The sequence below is a fragment of the Dryobates pubescens genome, chromosome 11 (genome assembly GCF_014839835.1).
Source record: "Dryobates pubescens isolate bDryPub1 chromosome 11, bDryPub1.pri, whole genome shotgun sequence".
Taxonomy (NCBI): Eukaryota; Metazoa; Chordata; class Aves; order Piciformes; family Picidae; genus Dryobates; species Dryobates pubescens.
This window is the reverse complement of record NC_071622.1, coordinates 32,717,501-32,738,526: the sequence shown is the minus strand read 5'-3', so window position 1 is coordinate 32,738,526 and position 21,026 is coordinate 32,717,501. Positions and strand designations below refer to the sequence as shown.

Below are 21,026 nucleotides of genomic sequence, written 5' to 3'. Positions count from 1 at the left end.
CTCCCGGCATGCCCTGCGCCGCCCGGGCCCGCGCCCCGCCCCCGGCGCGGCTCCGCCCGCCGCCCGCGGGCGCTGCGGGACGGGCGGCAGGAGCGCCGAGCCGCGGCCCGGCTGACGGCACCTCCGGCGGCCCCTCTTGGGGCAGGTAGGTGGGGACCGGGCCGGTGGCCGCAGTGGGGCGCGGGCAGCGGGGCGCTCGCCTGCATGCCCCACGCCTGCTGGCCGGGGCGGGAACCCCTCCCCTTGCGCCCGGTCACGGCGCGCTCAGCCCCCGGGCAGGGCCTGATCCCCTCTCCCACCCCCACAGAACTGGTGCTGGTATGCTCGGTGCCCCTCTTGCCGGATAGTGCCCGGTCCCTTACCACCCTCTTTCCCCCTCAGGCAGAGCCCGATCCCCTCCGGCTTCGCCGGACGGGAGCCCCGAGTTCCTCAGGACCCCATGCCTCCCCTGGCTGCAGCTATGGCATCGGCTGCACCCTCCTGCCCTGTGCCAAGACTCCCGCTCACCAGCCAGAACCCTCTGGCACCGGCCGGTCTAGGCTGGGGAACGGGCACTGGCACTCTGTCCATCCACCCACGGAGGGAGATTCTCGGGGAGGCTCCCTCGCCCTGCTGCAATCAGCCATTTGCCCTCCTCGTTCCCCACGCCTGCAGCAGGGCCAGGCCAACCTGTGGGGACGCTTCCCACACAGCAGCCCCAGGAGCCCTCTCGCTTCCCGTGCCTGGATCCCAGGCCTCTGATGGGCACCAGGCACAGAGTGGCAGGGCCCTGCCAGGGCAAAGGCCCTTCAGTTCTGCCAGCCCTGGGTTCAGTTCTCACCTGAGTGGTGTTTGCAGGTTGGTGGCAAACAGCACACACCCCTGCACCGTGCAGCCTGCCCCATCTTCACCCTGCAGTGTTACGTGACTGTGCTCAGGGCACCGAGGAGAGCCGCCAGTGTTCGGGATCTTTGCCGAGTGGTGTTTTCCTCAGTGGTTATTCTTTACCTGTCTATGGTTTGCTGTTGCAGAACCAGGCGAGGGGAATGTCTTACTGTCTCCACTCAGAGAGCCACGTGGATACTGGGCCGATATACGTGCGTGAAAATGGGAAGCTGCATTTGGTAAATCAGGCTACAGGCAGCGTACATAATGTTGCTCCCAAAACAAGACCCTTCCGGCTGTTTTCCAGAGGGTTTTCTGTGGAGCTCTGTATGAACAGGGAGGATGACAGGGCGAGGAGGCAGAGGACTGATCATTTCATCTTCACCTACACGAAGGAGGGCAACCTCCGGTACTCGGCCAAGTCTCTCTTCAGCCTGGTGCTGGGTTACATTTCTGACAATGTTGACCACATTGACTCGTTGACTGGGTTCCCAGAGCAGATTGCTGAAAAGCTCTTTTCAGCTGCAGAAGCAAGACAAAAGTTCACAGAACCAGTGACAGGACTGAGAGCTCTGCAGAAGTTTACTGAAGCCTACGGCAGTTTGGTGCTGCGCTCCTTATGCTTGCGGAATAGGTGAGTGAGTTCAGTAACAAGTGCCACCATCACCTCTACTGCTGTTTGCTAGCACACTTGAAGCTTCCCTTGAATTATGTTGGCTTTCTTGGGTTTGTGACACCACCTAACTTTAATGAAATCACCTGGGCCTTCTCTTACTCTTCTGTTTGCTTCCTTTTGTCCCATCCTTCCATACAAGTGCAGCTGCTGGTTTCATACTGACACCAGAACACAAGTAACAGACTACATCTCTGTTAACTGACTGGATTTTATGCGAAGGACTAAACCTACAACTAGTGTGAAACGCAAGAGTCAGCTCTCTCATGCAATCTGTGTGTTCAGTGCCTTCCCAGGTATTTCAGGGGATGTTTTTGTAACTGCTGTTCATAAGCATTTCAACACACTTCTCTGACTGTAACAGATAAAATACATCCTTGCAAACTGTCTGGGCTTATAAGTTTGCCATATCATTTCGTTTTGGGGACTCAGAAGATACAATGTGGGTAAGCTACAGGCTTTGAATTCAAGTAGGTTTTCTCTTAGGTTACTGTGGTTCCCATCCTTGAATGTGCTTTAAGGAGGTTCTAATCAGTTTTCCATCTTCTCAATATCCATGTTGTCTTTCACTGAAATAGAGTCTTGCCAGGCTTAAACCTGGATTACATTTCTAAAGCCTTACTCCTTCTGAAGTCTTCCCTAGTAATATAAGCAGTCTACTTTCTATCTCTGCACTTGGGAAAAAGGATGGTCTTCCAGTTTAAAATGTACAGGCACATTCATTTGAAGTGCCAAGGATCTTCTGAGCATAGTAGGAATGCTTGAGTAGAGGTCGATTATCCTTTATCTTTTAAACCCACTGCTTTTTTCTCTCTGGTACAGCTACTGTTAGGGGCTTCATTCAGAAATGAAGTTCCTTCTCCTGTCTTTTGCTGTGAAAGAAAGATGAGTTGAAACCCAGGAAGATGTTAAGGCATTTCCTGATGAATCTTATTTCTAAAAGAGCCCACTCTTCTCTACACAACTCTCCTGAGGTAGCAGCATGTCTCGAGAGCTGGCTTGTGCTCTGACTGTATCTACTGCCTTCCACAGATCTGAACTGCGTAGCAGAGGGATTTGCCGGGGTGATCTCATAGGGATAATCACAGTGGGAGGGTACTAAGGCCTTCTTCTTCGCATGGCCAGAGAGGTGTTCCTTGAGGGCTCAAATTACTGAGCACTGCTCATTTCAGCAGTGAAGGTGCTGACCTTGGGTTTTGTCATGCTTTGGGGAATATAAGGTAAATTCAGGAGAGCTCAGTGAATTTTGGGCTTGAGTTGTCTCAGGGAATAACACAAACAGATGCAGGGGAGATGGGGGAGGTAATGACTGCTCCGTGCTCACTACTGCGTGTTCATGCATGCCATTCTTCAGTGGCTTGTTCCCATCTCTAAACCTCCTACTGAATAGTTCCAGCACAGATGTTTGCATGCCTGCTGAGGGAATGAGATCAGGGAACCAGCACAGCTAAAAAAATAACTCACTGTGTAACTGCTGCCTGGGCTGTAGTCACAGCCCTAGCTGGAGCCCTGTAGGACTTTTACTATCTCTAATGAGGTATTTTATTTACATAAATGAAAAGTAAATTGTTGCCATTTGACAAGTCCTCCTGCTACATTTGAAGTAGATTTTTAAACCTGGATGAACATGGGTTTGTCTGCAGCCACCCCAGGTGCTGAGGAAGAGCAGTGTGTGAAGCTGACTTACACTAGACTGTAATAGGGGGGGGTTGTATTATTCTGAAATTACAGAATAAGAAGTCCCTAAGAATCATAAGTCTCTAATTGTGTTTGCAAGTTGAAGTCCTGATTGTTAGTCCAACATTTTGAACTATCCATAAGGTAGTTTGGACAGCTGGCCAATTCCTTGTAGCTTCCACAGAAGTACTTGAAACAACTGTGTTAAGCCTGTGGCACCTGAGGGCAGAGGTGCTGCCTCGTGTGCCTGAGCAGTGACATTGGAGTTGTTTTTCTTTCCCCTCTTTGCAGATACTTGGTTATCTCTGAAAAGCTAGAAGAAATCAAGTCTTTCCGGGAGCTGACATGTTTGGATCTCTCCTGTTGTAAACTTGGAGATGAACATGAGCTGCTGGAGCACCTCACCAAAGAGGCTCTCTCTAGGTACCCATTTCTTGGCACATAACCAAAAATGACACTTTCTTGGTTTGTTCTTTTTTGTTTTTTACCTGCAGTTGAAAGAATCAGCCTGTGACTTTAGAGGAAAGTTTCACAGGCACCAATGTGTAAGTTGGAAGATTTTGGTTGTTTATAAACCCCATTGCTGAGGTATCACAGAACATCAGAGGTAGGAAGGGACCTCCAGAGATCATTGAGTCCGGCCCCCCTCTACCAAAGCAGGATCACACAGGGTAGTCTGCACAGAAATGCATCCAGACAGGTTTTGAAGGTGTCCAGAGAAGGAGACTTCCCAACCTCCCTGGCAGCCTGTTCCAGGGCTTCAGCACCCTCACTGTAAGTTTCTCCTTAGTTTGAGGTGAAATCTTCTGTGTTCAAGCTTGTACCTATTGTTCCTTTTCTTACTACTGTGCACCACCAAAAAGAGCTTGGCCCCCTCCACTTGACACCCACCCCTCAGGTATTTATAGACATTGATCAGATCCCCTCTCAGTTTTCTCAAGACTAAACAGCCCCAGGGCTCTCAGCTTCTCTTCATAGGGGAGATGCTCAAGTTCCCTAATTGTCCTCGTGGCTCTCTGTTGGACTCTCTCCAGCAGGTCCCCATCCCTCTTGAACTGGGGAGCCCAAAACTGGAGAGAGTATTGCAGGTGTGTTGTACACAAAATATGTGATGCAGAGCACATACTGAATCAGAAAAAGCCCTGGGAAGGAGTAGGATCATTTACTGCCTCATGTGTTAAAAATCAGCTTCTTACCATTTCCACTGGCCAGGTAAAAACTGCCTCTCCACTATCTGGAAGAGCTTTACACTTGTATTTCCTTCAAGAGGGAACTTTATCAGCCACATTTTTAACCAAACCAGCATTCCAGCGGAAGAGTGCTGCAAGTAATAGGTTGGATATTTAGTTAATTAACATGTCCAAGAAAATGATTTTGTAATTGTTTGATACTAAAGATTGAAAAGTAGAACATTTTGGAAATCAGTAGGCAGGATTAGGCCAATTCATAGAATCACAGAATCCTAGAAGGGCTCAGGTTGGAAGGGACCTCAGAGATCATCTCCTCCAACCACCCCACTGTGGGCAGGGACAGCTCTCAACTAGGACTCAGCTGCTCAAGGCCTCATCCAATCTGGCCTTCAACACCCCCAGGCAGGAGGCAGCCACAGCCTCCCTTGAGCAGCCTATTCCAGAATCTCACCACCCTCCTACTGAAGAACTTCTTCCTAAGTGCCAGTCTAACCCTGCTCTCCCTCAGCTTCAAACCATTCCCCCTTGTCGAGACACCCTCAAGAGAAGTCCCTCTGCAGGCTTCCTGTAGAATCCCTTCAGGTATGGAAAGGTAGCTCTAAGGTCCCTCCAGAGTCTTCTCCAGGCTGAACAACCCCAGCTTCCTCAGCCTGTCCTCACAGCAGAGGTTCTCCAGCCTAATCAGGGGATATTATGTTACTGTCAGGTGTTGCCCCATTTTGTATTTGCAATATTCCAGGTGAGGTCTCACCGTGCCAGAGTAGAGGGGGAGAAGAACCTCCCTCCATCTGCTGAACACATTCCTCCTAATGGACCCCAGGATCCCATTTGCCTTCTTGGCCAACAAGGGAACATTGCTGACCCATGGAGAACTTGTGATTCACCAAGACTCCGAGGTCCTTCTCCACAGGGCTGCTCTCTAGCAGATCACCTCCCAACCTGTACTGATGCAGCTGATTCTTCCTTCCCAGGTGCAGGACTCTGCCTTGTTGAACCTCATCAGGTTCCTCTTTGCCCAGCTCTCGGTCTGTCCAAGTCTCACTGGACATGAACAAAGGAGACTGAAGGGTTGGCACAGGAAGACCTCAGCCCTCCCAACAGCTTTAGGACATTTTGCAGAGCCATTTAAAATGATGATCCTGAGCTATGTGTTTGTATCTCTGCTGCCAGTGTGAAGCAGCTTCTCCTGAAGGACAACTCTCTGTCAGACGCAGGCCTGCGCAGGATGACGGCACCAGTCCGTGTACTGAAAAGGGGACTTGAGAACCTCCTGATACTAGACTTGTCTTGTAAGTACTTCATAGCTGAATAACCACCAGCAGCCTGTGTCCTCTCTGATAAAGAGCTCATCCTCCTTAATGCTGAAGGAATACAATTAACATGATGATTGCTGTGAGCCAAGTACTTAACCTCAAATTTCACCAGTAGCTTTCCAGAAGGCACAGATCATGCCTGAAGTCTCAGCCTTGTTACTTGCTTTAAGATTTATAATAGCTTGAGGATTGGTACTGTAAATGCTTGTATTTTGATCATTAGAGGGAATCACAGAATGGTAGGGGTTGGAAGGGACCTCAAGAAGCCATCAAGTCCAACTGCCCTGCCAAAGCAGGATCACCCAGGGCAGGCTGACAGTAGCAAGGTGAGGGTAGGGCTCTTCTCCTTAGTATCAGGTGATAGAATGAGAGGAAATGGCCTCAAGTTGCACCAGGGAAGGTTTAAGCTGGAGATTAGGAATGATTTTGTTCCTGAAAAGAGTGGTTAGGCATTGGAACAGGCTGCTGAGGGGAGTGGTGGAGTCACCATCCCTAGAGGCATTCAAGAAATGCATGAACATGGCACCTGGGGACACAGTTTAATGGCCATGGTGGCGTTAGGTTGAAGGTTAGGAAGAGTCCTTTTTGACTCACTTTCAACACATGAAAACATATTACAGACAAAGGCTCCCCACCCTTGTTCCAGTGGTAACTTTTGGAACCACTATTTTTCTCTTGGCCCTCTGACCATGTCTCTCCAACTGCAACTTCACTTGACCTTACAGGTAACCCTAAAATCACTGATGTGGGAATTGGATACCTTCTTTCTTTCAAGAAACTGAATTGTTTGGACATTTCTGGGACAGGTCTGAAGGTAAAAATGCATCTGCCTGAGTTTAGTGGGCAAGGGTAAGGAGCTGTTCTTCCCCTCAGTGCTTGCCTTCCCCTGTCTCCAGGACGTTGGCGCCGTCATTAAGCGGATCCAAACGCGGATTGGCCTGGTTCACTCACAAGTGCCTCTGAAAGAGTTTGATCATAGCAACTGCAGAACAGAGGGATGGGCAGAGCAGGTAGGGGGGCTGAAGTCTGGTTTACTCTCTAGAAACTCTTTAGAGACTACTGAATCACCAGGTAAGAACAATGAACAGAGAGTTGCTTCTGTCCATTTTACAAGGCCCGTTTTCATCCCTTGAACTGTTGTTGCAGACAGTTCTGCAGTGGGAGCAGGCAGTGATGGAAGCCACCAAGCCACAGGACCACTTGAGATCCAGCACAGCAGCTCTGCGCTTCTGTATGTAACTACATGGACACCACACAGTGTATTTTCTTTAACCAAGTAGGCAGCTATTCCTTGTAGCAAAGGACAAACAGCATCTCAGGTGTGCAATTGAAGCCATTTGTGTAACTGCATTGCTGTGAGTTTCTTCATGTGCTGAACTATGCTGGCTAACTCTTAAACCACAGCCTGGCAGCGTGCTCAGGGTGACATATAATTACTGCGCTTTCTCCTGCAAAATTCTGAGTCCAGAATAGAAATGTTCTCTTTCCCTGTGCACTTTTCAGCAAGGCAGAGTCAGTATGCCAGGCTGGCTTGGCCAAAACAATTTACAAGCCAAGTATGCAGCTCACAGCATCATCCTGATTTTACCAACGCCTAAACTGACTTTTCCTCCCACAGATGGCAAGACACACAGAATAGAGGAAGTAGTCAAATGCAAACCGGTGGAAGCAGAGACAAAAGCAACTGGAAACTTGCAGTTCTATAAAGAAAAAGGTCAGAATTGCCATTTCCCTTTGCAAAAGGAGGTTGCAGGCAGCCACGAATTAAAGAACCATAAAAAAAGAGCTTTGGCTGAACAAGAGAGGGAAAGGACTTCCAAACAGAAGCATCTGTGCCTCACGGTGGAGGACTGGGATCTGTTAAATACCTACTGAGGGAGGAAGAAGCAGGCCTTGGGTTTGTTGTTTTCTTGCTGATGACACTGAGAAGGAGGAGAGCAGAATGTTGGAGCTGTCTGCTGTGATGTGCTTGGGGAGGGGCAGAGCCAAGAGAAGGGAGAGGATACTTCTGTATATTTTTGATGCATAATGATTTTTTTCAAATAAAGTTTTTGTTGTCATCCTGGGCTCGTTCCTCTGACACAGAGATCATTCACAGGAGGAGCTGGCCTTCTCCCTCCTCCTCCTCTCTTGCCTCCTGAGGGACAAAAGACTGATCACTGCAGATCATCGGAAATGAAGCTGCGCTGTGCTTGTCAAGGGCCCTGGGACTTTAATAGTGCTGGTAGAACATAAACCTCAGCCTGTAAGCACCGGGCTGTGCTGACAGAGCTCTGACAAAGGCAGGAAGCAAAAAGGATAAGCACAGGCCCCAGGGGAGGGAGGCAGAGAGACAATAACCCCTTAGTAACAGTTCCTGCAGAAATCCAGAGCAGAAGTCCCCGATCTCCCTCATTTTAGCCCAGGAAATGAAAGCTGAAACTGGCTAATGGGAAAGATTAGACTCTCCTTGTAATGTATTTTTCCTTATAAACAGAATCACAGAATGCTAGGGGTTGGAAGGGACCTCCAGAGACCATCCAGTCCAACCCCCCTGCCAGAGCAGGATCACCCAGAGCAGGTCACACAGCAAACACATCCAGGCAGGTTTTGAATCTCTCCAGAGAAGGAGACTCCACAGCCTCTCTGGGCAGCCTGCTCCAGGGCTCTGTCGCCCTCACAAGGAAAACGTTTTCCCTTCTGTTCCCATGGAACCTCTTCTCCAGCTTGCACCCATTGCCCCTTGTCCTGTCAATGGACATCACTGAGCAGAGCCTGGCTCCATCCTCCTGACACTGCCCTGCACATCTTTGTAAACAGGAATGAGGTCACTCCTTAGGCTTCTCTGCTCCAAGCTGAAGAGCCCCAGCTCCCTCAGCCCTTCCTCAGCAGGCAGCTGTTCCACTGCCTTCAGCACCTTTGTAGTTCTGCCCTGGACTCTCTCAAGCACTTCCCTGAGGTCCTTCTTGAACTGAGGGGCCCAGAACTGGACACAGTATTCCAGATGCAGCCTCACCAGGGCAGAGCAGAGGGGCAGGAGAACCCCAACAACCACCCCAGATTTCTTTAGTAGCCCCTCCAGCACTGTGGAGATCTGCTGACCTGCCTATGGAGAGATGCAGGCCTGGGAGAACCGTGCACTCCATTTCTCATTAGCAAAGCAGCTGGGAGCTGATACCCTGAGCTGGAAAATAGACACATCATGACTTGACAAGAATGCCCAGGTCACAACCTTGTTGCTAAAATAACACAGCACATCTTTCTTTTCCAGAAAAGGGGTTCTAGAGCCCTGTGTTTCTTACATTCTCCATTCCTGGTCCATTTAATTTTCTTAGGTTTCTTGCTGGCCAGCAGACTCCCTTTTTCAAACACATCACTGTGTAAATTCTGTCCCAGGAGGATTCAGACACACCACTGTGTCCTCAACCCACTAAACCCTGCATGTTGCTCTTCATGAGGCACACAGCCTCCTGGAACAGGACAGGGACCAGGAACAGGGCAGAAAAAAGAGAATTGCAGGAGATGACTCACCCTGAAAGAACAGCCAAGCCCCTGCTTGAACTGCTCATGGTGTCCCTGGCTGTTTCCAGGCTGCTTTCTGAGTCCTGGTGCCCATGAACTGCTACTTTCCACATCACTCTTGGCTAGTCTTTTCCCAGGTGTAAATTCAGAGCAGGATGAGTCCATGGTTCCTCTTTCCTAACCTGGAAACATCAGTTACAGCTCTGGCTTCCCAGGAGCACTCATGCACTGCAAACTGCTACAGAGATGGGAGTGGCTGGAGAGCTCCCAAACAGAGAAGGACCTGGGGGTGCTGATTGACAGCCACCTAAACATGAGCCAGCAGTGTGCCCAGGTGGCCAAGAAGGCCAACGGCATCCTGGCCTGCATTAGGAATAGTCTGGCCAGCAGGAGCAGGGAGCAGCCAACTGGGACCAGAAAGAAGCTCTTCTTGCCCAGGAGGTGAGGTTGACCCAGCAGCACTGCCTCTGAATCACTCCTCCTTGAGCAACTCCTACACAATGCTGCAAGACTTCCTGGCTGATTGCCCCAGAATGCATTTTAGGGTAACAAGAGGAACAACAGCAACTACAATAAGCCAGGCCTTATTCACCAGCCCCAGCCCAGCCTTGTTGAAGTGTCAACTGTCTGTGACTGCAGCACAAACCTGCATCTCCACTTCAGATTTTGGCTGAGGCTGGAAGCTGGCAAGTGAGAGATGTTTACCTACAAGACTCAATCTCTCTTCCCAGCTGCAGCACTGAATGCTCTGCAGTAATGTTTTACAGGCAGAGAGAAAGCAACCATCCATCCCAGGCAGGCCTGGAGAAGGACAGGTTGTTCAATTCAGCTTTCAAAGTTTTCTGTAGTACCAGTTCCACTGTGCAGAATTTGCCATCTCCCTGCAGGTGAAGGATGAGTCACAACACTGCAAAGCCACTTATGAGAAATCTCTCAGATCCACAGCTGTAGCCCAGGGACAAATTAGAGCAAACATTCTCCACTGATAGAAGTCATGGTGGCAGGCAGAGCTGCAGGCAGAGAGGAAATGAGTGAGCAAGAGTTTATTTTTAAAGATCTCTGACTTGGGATGGGGGTGGAAAGATCACCTGAGGTTTATTTTGGGCCTAAAAAAGTAAGTGCCCTCACTGTAAATGTGGGGCTTTCTCAGGGATGATGTTGTAGACACAGAGCAGACTTTCAAAGGAGCAGAGAAAGAGCACATTTTTCTGAATTTCAGTGGCACATCTGTAGCTGCATCCTGAGCAGTGCTTTGATCCTGCTTGGGTGGCAGAGGAACAAAACAAGCAACAAACAGAACCTGTGTCATCCCATGCTGCTTTGGGAGCAGCATGAGGTTTTCTGCTGCTCTCTGCCCCAAGGATGCAACTTTTTTGCCTCCTTTCGTTGCCACTTTCAGTACAAACACGTTGCAGCCCCATGGCTGTTCTCAGCCTGCTCAGCCCTGAGAGAAGTGCGTTTTACATACATGCTGCTTTCCTGCTTTGGCTTGCAGGGACAGCTGTGTGGTCACAGGGGACCAGTCATTTATTCCACAAACCCTGAAACACCTCCACTTCATTTTTCCTTGCCCTTATGCTCCCTGCATTGGCTTTCATGGTTTGAGAGCAACACAGGGGATGGCCTCTACAGCAGCTCCCCATGGCATTCCCAGGGAAGCATCAATGTAGAGCCTTCAAAGCCACTGCTGAAGCCATCTGCAGATGTGCTCTGAACACAAATACAAGCTTCTGCTCCTGCCTGTGAGTACCAGGAGTGTGAAGACCTGTTAGAGGGAAGTGCTAACTTCACTCAGCTCCTACTCTTTAGGGTAATCCTCAATGTACTTTCACTTGGCTGCCTGCAAAGGCACCAGCATGTCCATGCAGGAGAAGCCCTTTGTCCAGGGTTGGTCAGACATGGTGTCTGTGTTGGCAGCAGCTGGTGAACAGTAGCCAGCAGCCTGCACATGATGCATCAAGGCAAGCTCCAAGAGAGTACTCTGCCCAAGCAGAGAAGACTCACCCTTGCATGACAGGAGAACTCTTGAAGGTGTCCCACAGCCGGCACCCAGCCTGCAGCATAGGCTGCCACATCCACCTCAGCCCTGCTCAGCGTCGCTGCATGGCAGTCTGAGTGCTGCTGCTGGAGCTTCTGAAGCGGGTGGCAGGAGGAGGAGGGCATGAAGGCTTCAAGATGACAATGCAGGAAGCACCCTGGTGTCTCTAGTGCTGCTGGGTGCCCAGACTTCAGGGTGTGCAGAGATACTCATCAGACCAGCCGAGGCAGTGCTGGACGCCGTCCCGGCACAGCCTCCTGGGGATGCAGGAGCAGTACTCGTAGAACACTGAGCTGCAGCTCCACCACTGTGACCTGCATGGCGGGCAGGCTGCCACTGGATGGAAAACAGGCAACAGAAATGCTTTTGACTGGCCCTTTCTTACTTGGGTAGCTACCCTTCCACCCTCCAGCAGCCTCTGGAAAGTCACTGGTGCCTGTGAACCCAACAAAGAGGACACTTGCTTGGTGCTACTTGTAGGAGACAACCACAGAGCATGACTTTGGGATGACCTTCATGGCAGGTCAGAATCACAGAATCAACCATGTGGGAAAATACCTCAGAGATCCTTAAGTCCAACCTATTACTTAATACCTAACACCTCCTGACAACTAAACCATGGCTTCAAATGCCACATCCCATCTTGTTTTTGAACACCGCCAGGGATGGTGACTCCACCACCTCCCTGGACAGCACATTCACAATGGCTAACAACTCTCTCTCTGAAGAACTTTCTCCTCACCTCCAGCCTAAATTTCCTCTGGCACAGCTTGAGACTTGTGTCCTCTTGTTCTGGTGCTGGTTGCCTGGGAGAAGAGACCAACCCCCACTTGTCTACAATCACCCTTCAGGTGACAGCAATAAGATCTCCACTGAGCCTCTTCTTCTCCAGACTAAACAACCCCAGCTCCCTCAGTCTCTCCTCATAGGGCTTGTGCTCCAGACCTCTCAGCAGCCTCATTGAGATACTTGAATGTGCCCAGAGAAGGACAATGTCGCTCTTCAATTGAGGAGCCCAGAACTGGACACAGTACTCAGGGTCATCGTGGGAGGGACAACAACCACCACAGAGCATGGAACTGGGATGACCTTCATGGCTAGGCATCCAGGGAGGAACAACTAGCTGTCATTTATTGGTTTCAAGAAGGTGCTCTAGAGAGAGATGCTGAAGGGCAGCTCTTGCCTGAGGTTCAAAACCAGGGGAGTGACCTAGGAGCAAACTTCATGCTCATTTTAGCAAGAGAAGGACCTGGATGGCTTTGAAGCTGCTGAGGCTTGCTCAGTCTCCAAAGCTCAGAGACAGCCCCACCTCCTGACCAGCAGCCAAAAGCCAGTTTGAAAGATGACTGCTGCCTACAGCTATGCAGCACAATGAAACTGGCCCACAGAGAGAAAGCAACTTTTGAGGCTGGGAGCAAACCATGGAGCGATTCCCTTCTTAGTCACCACCAGAGCCCTTGGCAGCTGATGGGATGGAGCCCACACAGTTCAAAAGCCCTGTTCTGTGGTTTAGCACAGGATCCCAGCCTCCAGCTGTTTCCAGCAGCAGCAGTGAGCACCATGCCTGTACAAACTGTTTCAGACCATAAGCAGCAACTGGCTTGAGAGCAGCCCTGAAGAAAAGGATTTAGGGGTGCTGGTGGATGAGCAGCTCAACATGAGCCACCAGTGTGCACCTGCAGCCCAGAAGGCAAATCACATCCTGGGCTGCATCAAGAGAAGCATAGCCAGCAGGTCGAGGAAGATGATTCTTCCACTCTGCTCCACTCTGGTGAGACCCCACCTGGAGTACTGCATCCAGTTCTGAAGCCCCTATTACAAGAAGGATCTGGAGGTGCTGGATCATGTCCAGAGAAAGGCCATGAGGATGATCAGAGGACTGGAGCTCCTCTCCTATGAGATCAGACTGAGGAAGTTGGAGCTGTTCAGTCTGGAGAAGAGAAGGCTCTGAGGAGACCTTATTGTGGCCTCCCAGTATCTGAAAGAGGCTACAAGAAAGCTGGGAAGGGTCTTTTTAGGGTGTCAGGTAGTTAAAGGACTAGGGGAAATGGAGCAAAACTAGGAATGGGTAGATTGAGATTGGATGTTAGGAAGAAGTTCTTCCCCATGAGGGTGGTGAGACACTGGCACAGGTTGCCCAGGGAGGCGGTGGAAGCCTCATCCCTGGAGGTTTTTGCAGCCAGGCTGGCAGTGGCTGTGAGCAACCTGCTGTAGTGTGAGGTGTCCCTGCCCATGGCAGGGGGGTTGGAACTGGATGATCCTTGAGGACCCTTCCAACCCTAACAAATCTATGATTCTATGAGCAGAAAAGGCCTTTTGCCCAACAGCAGCCAGAAGAGACACTTACAGCTGCCCATCTCATCAGAGCAGTCCCCGCAGTCGTTCATCCCATCACACCTCTGATCAGCATAGACCCAGGACCTTGGGTTACTGCAGTGGAAAACCAGGAATCCTGGGAGGCTGTGGGGCAGGTCCCCTGCAAGGACAGACACACAGGATGTGTTCAGCAACACCAGGAAGATGCACCAGCTAAAATGGGGCTGGCAGCCATCAAAGGCTGCTGTCATGGGGAGTCCTTTGGTTCTTTCCTGTGCAGTATCAGGGCACAAATGACACCACAGATGGGGAAGCTGCAGCTGGAGAGGGGAGGGGATGCTCATGGCTGAGCTGAAAACAGGGCTAAGTTCCCTGGGCTTTTGCTTTAATGATTTAGTTTTCTTTCCACAGTAACTGGACAATAATTTACCCATGTATCCATCCAGCTTAACCAGCAGAGGAACACTGCACTGTGGTTTAAAGAAATCATGGGAAGATCAGAGCATCTTGGAGTCTTTGATCCCTGGCACTCCTGCTGCTTTTTGGGCAGTGCCATCTCTCAGCATCTGCTTTACAAAGGATCTGCCAGGTTTGTCTGCTCACATAGGTGGCCAGAAGCATGGAGCAGGATCAGAAGCACACTGGCTGCTCTGCTTCACAACAGGTGAGGGGTACAGTGACAACCAAACCACTCACCACAGAGTTTCTCCTGCTCATCCTCTCCATGCCTGCAGTTGCTGATGCTGTCACAGACCTGGCTGGCTGGGATGCAGGTCTCTCTGTCATTGCACAAGAAGCCTGTCTGGTTGCTGGAGGCTGTACAGAAGCGGTTCACTGAAGGGAAAGCAACAAATACTTCATTGCTCAGCATTCTCATGGCACGAGGGGCAGATCAAGGGGGAAAAAGGGAGATGTCTGAAATTCCTTTGTTCTAGAAATAACCAGGATTAACCTCTGGTAGGTTCATGGCAGAGTCTAAAAACTATACCAGTAGTCTCAAACGTGACCATGCCACCCAGAGTTACCACAGCCCTATGGAGCAGGACAGTGAAACCAAGGAACAGCTGGTGCAAGGCTGGCACAGCCCTGCATCACCCTGCTGGGCCATTTCCTTCCTCCCAGTCTGCACTGGGAAGCATCACTTCACCCATGGTGATGGGCAACTTGAAAGCTTTTCTCAGGAAACATCATTTTCTGCCTCCCTTACCAAAAAAAAACCCTGGCTCTTAGGATACCAACCTGGCACCTGCAGCAGGAGTCCCAGTGCCACAGCCAAGGCCACGGCAGCAGCGAGGACAAGCAGTATGGTGGCAGAGATGCAGACACATCTCCCCGTGCAGGCCACCTGGGCACTGCATGGCTGCCAGTGGTCTGTTGGGAGGCAAGGGTGAGAGGTGAGAGGCTGGGGATGGGTCTGTCAGGGCTGACTGGAGTCCAGGGTGTTTTGGAGAGGAATGGCATGAGGGTGGGTCACAGAATCATAGACTGGTAGGGATCTCTGGAGATCATCGAGTCCAACCCCACTGCTAGAGCAGGTTGAACAGGATTATGTCCAGGTAGATTTTGGAAGTCTCCAGAGAAGGAGACTCCACAGCCTCCACAGCATGCTCCAGCACCCTGAAAGTAAAGCTGCCTCTCCTTAAGTTCAGCTAAAATCTCCTATGCTCCAGTTCATACCCACTGTCCCCGCTTCAGGTACTCTGGATGATGACAGGGGGTTGCTGGGGCTCAGGGGTTGCTAGCTGAGTTTTAGTAGCCAAACCCCATGAGGAAACTCCTCACAGGTAACCTCACTGCTTGCAGCACAGCAGAAGCCTTGCTGCAGCTGCAGAGCACTGGCAACCAACAGCACAAATGCCACATGGCCATCAGACCTCACCCAACGCACTCAGAGTGGAAGGGAGGAGAAGGCCAAGCCCCTGCTCACCCCGTGGGACAGCACTGCCCTTATCATGGAGCAGCCAAAAGACAGAGAGGGGGCAGTGTAAGGCTGGGAAAGGTGCCCTCCCAGAGCCCACAGCAGAACTCCAAGAGATGAAATTGCATTTTACAGCACTTCAGGCTTTCAGCCTGACCAGGACTTTACATTTCCCACCAAACCAGGCTGAATTACCATCTCAAAATGGTAAGGACTGGCCAAAGAGCAGCCCTTGCCCACCCCCAAGGACATCTCCAGGAAACCAAAAGCAGTGACCTTCCAGGCTCTGCAGCTTTCAGAAAGTCAGGTATGCAAATCCAACCAAATCAGGAAGCTAAGGGCCAAGCCCAGAGCCACTGCCCCACAGCAGCAGCACAGCAAGAGCAACACCCATCAGCTGCCCTCAGCTCTCTACAGCACCACTGCTTTGTCTCTAAACCAACAGGCTCTTTTCTTGCATTCCTTCCTATCTCCAGACCAATAGATAGAAAAGGTAATGTTATCACCTGAGGAACACATAAGCAGTCACTAAAGACAGCCCTGTATCACTGCATTTTGGTGCTGCTGAACTTAAAGAGCTTTGATGGAAAAGTTAGAACTTGTCTTAGCAGTGCTTCCTCTTTACTTGGTGGTTGTGTTGTACAAACACAAGTGAAGTCACAGCCTTTGCTCAATGGCAAAGGGATCCTGGGTGCAGAAACCACTCCTTTGGTCATGCCTGAGTAGGAATGAAAGGCAGAACATTCCAGCTTCAAAGCCAAGGTGGTGAATTGCAGCATGCCTGTGTCTGCAGGACAGCTGACCAGAAAGCACCACAGCTCCAAACAGACATGAGCATAAAATACTGGTGGTGATGAAATGCTGCTGCAACCTGATCTACAGGTTTGCTACTGATTCTGTCTGGCCTCACCTTCTCCTTTCTTAGTATGGGCAAGGCTTGCTGAAGTTTGACTCTTAAAACATACAGAAAGCCTGCAGGCAAGCTCATCATGAGCTGTTCTGTGACAGGCAAGGATTTCCTCTCGGGCTACTATAACCATAAGACTGCCAACTCCAGGCCAGCAAAGAATAGCTTCAGTTCATTAGTTTTATAGTCTGGAAGTTTCATTACACAGAAAAGGGGGGAGAAAAGGAGAAATCAGACTCAACAGGCCATAAATACTGACTGGATTTTACATTACATGGGTAGTTTCCATTGATGTATGCTTTAATAATAAAAGCATTAAGTTCTGCCTTTTCCTTGTTACCTCTTTCTTCAGAGGAGGACTTGGTTGAATCAAAAGTAGCTACAGCACCATTTCTCTAGAAGGAAAGGAACAAAAGATGGTTTACAGAGGCAGCACACAGTAACCACCACACAAGGGAGGTCCAGCTCCCACCCCATCTCACCCACCAATACAGAGCTCATTCCTTTATCTTTTGCACACGTGGGCAAAAGTTGCCCCAAGTGGAAACATGGCACAGGCTGAGCTCGCAAAGCCATCCAGCAGATCACCTCTTCAATCTCAGCTACCCATTTGTAAAACAAACACCAGTGCAAGCCCAGTGCTATATATCAACACTTCCCTTTTGTATCAAATGAGGTTAAGTTAGCAAGGACTGGAAATGTCACAGGCAGCAGTGATAAAGAGGTCAGGCAAACAGCACTATCAAGAACAAGTGTACTTTAGTAAACAGCTGCACTTAAGATCTTTCCCAAGAGGACTGTACCTGGGGATGAGTTTTGTTCATGCTTCTCAGAGCTGCAGCCCTCACAGCAACTCAAAGGACCGCAGGGAGCTTTCTGCTCCTTAACAGGAGTGATGTTACCAGGATACAAACTGCAACAGAGGGAGGAGAGCAAGGAGTGTACCGCTGCCGGGGCACGCAAGCAGCAGAGGACAGGGAAGGCAGCACCAAGCCCGTGCTTCAGCTCTGGCTGAAAGGGGTGTTTCTGGTTTGCCTCTCATTCCTCCTGCCTCCATCTTGGTTTCCTAACAGGGTATTAATCAAATCATTAAGGACAAAGGGATTTTTGGATGTCAAGAACCGTGATGCCAGTTGAGAAGATGAAATACTCACCCCTGGCTGACACCAACTGCATTTACCCCGGTGCTGGCCAGACAGAACCCTCCTTTGTGATGGAAGCTGGAGGGAACAGTCTGATCACCTTCCTGCAAGTCTCCTTTCTCCTCACCTCCTTCAAGACAAAAATGACCACTGACCTCATAGCAGCCAGCAAGACAACCAGACCTCAGCAGAGCTGTGTGGGATACAACCCTCTGGAATAGCTTCCCTGCTCAGGCAATGAGCATGGGCAAAGCAAACCCTCCAGGGTCCTTTTTTACTCACATACTTGAGTAAGGCCCTACAGTGAGCCTTAGCAGCTCAGCCTGCAGCTGACATGAACTTACTAACAGCTCACAGCCTTCTAAAACTGCTGCAGGTCTCAGCACAGCACACACAGAGTGGAGTTCTGCAGCTTTGAGGATAAAAAGTCATGAGCAGGCAGCTTTGCCATGGGGATAGGGAGAAGAAAAAGCATTGGCATGAAATGTTTGAGTAGCTCACGTGCTTCTTGCTTGCAGGAGGGTCCACAGGACTCAAGAGTGCAAATGATCTTAGAGATCATCTGCTTCAACCTCCCTGCAGGGTCACCCTCTCAACCAGACTCAGCTGCTCAAGGCCTCATCCAACCTGGCTTCAACATCCCCAGGCAGAAGGTATCCACAGCCTCCCTGGGCTGCCTATTCCAGAGTCTCACCACCCTCCTACCAAAGAACTTCCTCCTAAGATCTGGTCTAACCCTGCTCTCCCTCAGCTTCAAACCATCTCCCCTTGCCCTGTTGCTAGACACTCAAGTGCCTCCAAACCGTTATCACCTTGCAGATCACAGTTCCTCCCCGCAAGCACTACCAAAACTTAACCAGGGCTTCAGAGAAGCTGGCCCTGAGACAGCTGCCTCAAACTGATTCAAAGCACCAAATAGTGCCTGACCTGGAGGAACAACAGCTGCTTCCCTCTCCATTCCCACACCCCCAACTCCTTCCCCATCACAGTGAGTTAACAGACAGGAGCTTCTGCCAACTCTGCACTCACCTGTTCACACGCTACCCAGAATCAAGGACAGGAGCTCTTGGCAACACCAATTTGGCCCAAGCAGAAGTTTCTCACAGATGCTAGGGTCAATTTGGTGCTAGAAAGCTCTCCTGTTCTAGGGAGGGATTGAAACAGGTAGCAAACAGTCTGCAAGTCTGGGCAGTCGCTACAATACAGAAGCAGGACAGACTAAGGGTTAAAACCTGCCCATCTTAACTTCTGGATCTGTTTCTCTTTAAAGAGGAAGTTTTAGTTCCTAATCAGAATGGATACAGGAGGACTATTTTGAGCCTTCAAGAAGCTTACTAGGTGACTGTGAGTCTGCCAAGAGCCAGGTCAAGCAGGCCAGCTGTGCATACCCCAACAGAACAATCCATGATGGAAATGTTTAAAACACGGAGCAAACCCACTCTGGGAGGCAAACACCCATGAGACCTGACATCTATCACCACCTATGTCCTACACCAAGATTATCCAGGCAGCTGGTTTTTAGAGCAGTTACCCCACATCAAACATAATTCAGAAAAAAAGAAAGTAAAAAAAGAATGGGGAAAAAAACAACCCCAAGAGTTGATGAGCATGAGGTACCAAACACACACAAGATCCCCCTGGGGTAAAAACAACAGCGAAAAAATCTTTGCCACGGATCAGAGAAGCTGAACATAGATCAAGACATCCAGTCTGACAGGAGGCTACTGTTAATTCAAGCACCTGGGGAAAAAAAAAAAGAAGAAGAAAAAGGAAAACCAAACAAACAAAAAAGAAAGAAAAAGATCAGCACCACCACCCCCCAGCCTCCTAAACGTGCCCTGGCTGTTTGTGCCAGCGATGAACTGCACACCCTTGAGAAGGCTGCTTCATTTGTGTCAAGATGATTCCATTTAAAATCTGACACAAGCTCAGTTGAAGGCATGCCTAAAGAGACTGGAAAATGCTTTCCTCCTGCAGCTTCAGTAATTTAAGGCTCTTTATTTAAACAGTGGCCTTGGGCAGAGCTCAAACCCAAAATGCAGCCTCTGAAAAAAATGAAGATGTTGGGCAGGCAAACATTTAACCAGAACTGAGCAGGACAAGCTGCTTTGCAAAGCCAAATGCCAAGACTGCTTAAAGAGCCCATTTAGATCCAAAAGCCTGATAAACAGTTCAATTACTGCAGCCCAGCCAGGATCTGCTTTTACTGAGGGAAGATACTTTGACAGGAGCTCACAAGTACACCACTTAATTTCCCCAGACTCTGGGCCTCTCTGGAAACAGCAGTGCCAAGTGACAGACTGCCACAGGCACAGAGCATTCCTGAATCCTGGCTTCACTGCACAGATCACTTAACTGAAACATCATTAAAAGGCAAACAAGAGAAGGAAAAACCTGTGTTGAGTTTTCCCTGCTTTGTCTTTTCTTCCTAAGAAGGACAGAGTTGGAGAGAGTCCAGAGGAGGCCACAAAGATGAGTCAAGGGCTGAAGCACCTCTGCTGTGAGGGTAGGCTGAGGGAGCTGGGGTTGCTCAGCCTGGAAAACACTACAGGGGGACCTTAGAGCTGCTTTCCAATACCTGAAGGGTTCCTATAGGAAGGCTGCAGAGGGACATAAGGGTGTCTAGAGACAGGACAAGCTGAGGGAGATCAGGGTTAGACTGGATCTCAGGAAGAAGTTCTTCAGTAGGAGGGTAGTGAGGCTCTGGAATAGGCAGCCCAGGGAGGTTGCGGATGCCTCTTCCCTGGGGGTGTTGGAGGCCAGTTTGGATGAAGCATTGAGCAGCTGAGTCTAGTTGAGAGGTGTCCCTGCCCATGGTGGGGAGGTTGGAGCAGCTATGTCTGAGGTCCCTTCCAACCTGAGCCATTCTGTGAGTTTCCACTTTTCTTTGTACACAAATACCACACCAAAAGAAAGCAGAAGCTGTTGAACACAAGAGCCAGGAACATAGGCAAGAAAGACAAACATTCTGGAAGAGAAAGTTCAGTGAAATGAAATCTCCAAGCTGACAGAGGTTGTGCTCTACACACTTGGAACAGGCAAGCAGCCTTGTTTTCAGGAAGCTGTAACACTGCCTCTGCAGTTACACACAGCAGTGAAGAAAACAACATCTATAACAGAACTGAAAACATTTCCCTGCCAGCAATTCACTCAGAAAACCTGGGATTGCTGATTTCTCTTTTGGAAAGACAATCCCAGCCACTAGTGCTGAGGGGTCAGGCAATGCTCACTGAACTAACCCCTTAGTTACAAGCACCTGTAAATATCTGCTGCACAAATGCCACCTGATACTGCTCCAAGGGGAGCCCTGGCACCCAACATCCAAACAGTGCCACATGCTGAGGTTTGCACCACCTGAGCACATCCTGACTGAATCACTGCTGCAGACAGAGGGATTTCCCACTCCTGAGATCCTGCAAAGCTCCAAATACACCACACCAGCAATCTCCACAACTGGCATGCCTGAGCCCTTTCCAGTAATGCCACC

General features: G+C 49.9%; 2 protein-coding genes across 2 annotated transcripts; one reads left to right on the top strand and one right to left on the bottom strand.

Moving 5' to 3' along the window:
* Positions 1-42: 42 nt before the first annotated feature.
* Positions 43-7,738, top strand: LRRC42 (leucine rich repeat containing 42). The gene is made up of 8 exons (XM_054165564.1): positions 43-145; positions 1,011-1,498; positions 3,506-3,637; positions 5,575-5,693; positions 6,443-6,531; positions 6,614-6,727; positions 6,864-6,948; positions 7,336-7,738. Exons 2-8 carry the CDS (start codon positions 1,026-1,028, stop codon positions 7,590-7,592), a joined length of 1,269 nt encoding a protein of 422 aa, XP_054021539.1. The 5' UTR covers positions 43-145; positions 1,011-1,025; the 3' UTR covers positions 7,593-7,738.
* A 3,696-nt stretch (positions 7,739-11,434) lies between these two features.
* On the bottom strand, positions 11,435-17,342 carry LDLRAD1 (low density lipoprotein receptor class A domain containing 1). The gene is made up of 6 exons (XM_009908070.2): positions 17,201-17,342; positions 16,738-16,792; positions 14,812-14,943; positions 14,269-14,406; positions 13,604-13,732; positions 11,435-11,592 (listed from the first exon to the last, which is right to left on the bottom strand). Exons 1-6 carry the CDS (start codon positions 17,219-17,221, stop codon positions 11,447-11,449), a joined length of 621 nt encoding a protein of 206 aa, XP_009906372.2. The 5' UTR covers positions 17,222-17,342; the 3' UTR covers positions 11,435-11,446.
* Between the last annotated feature and the right edge of the window lie 3,684 nt (positions 17,343-21,026).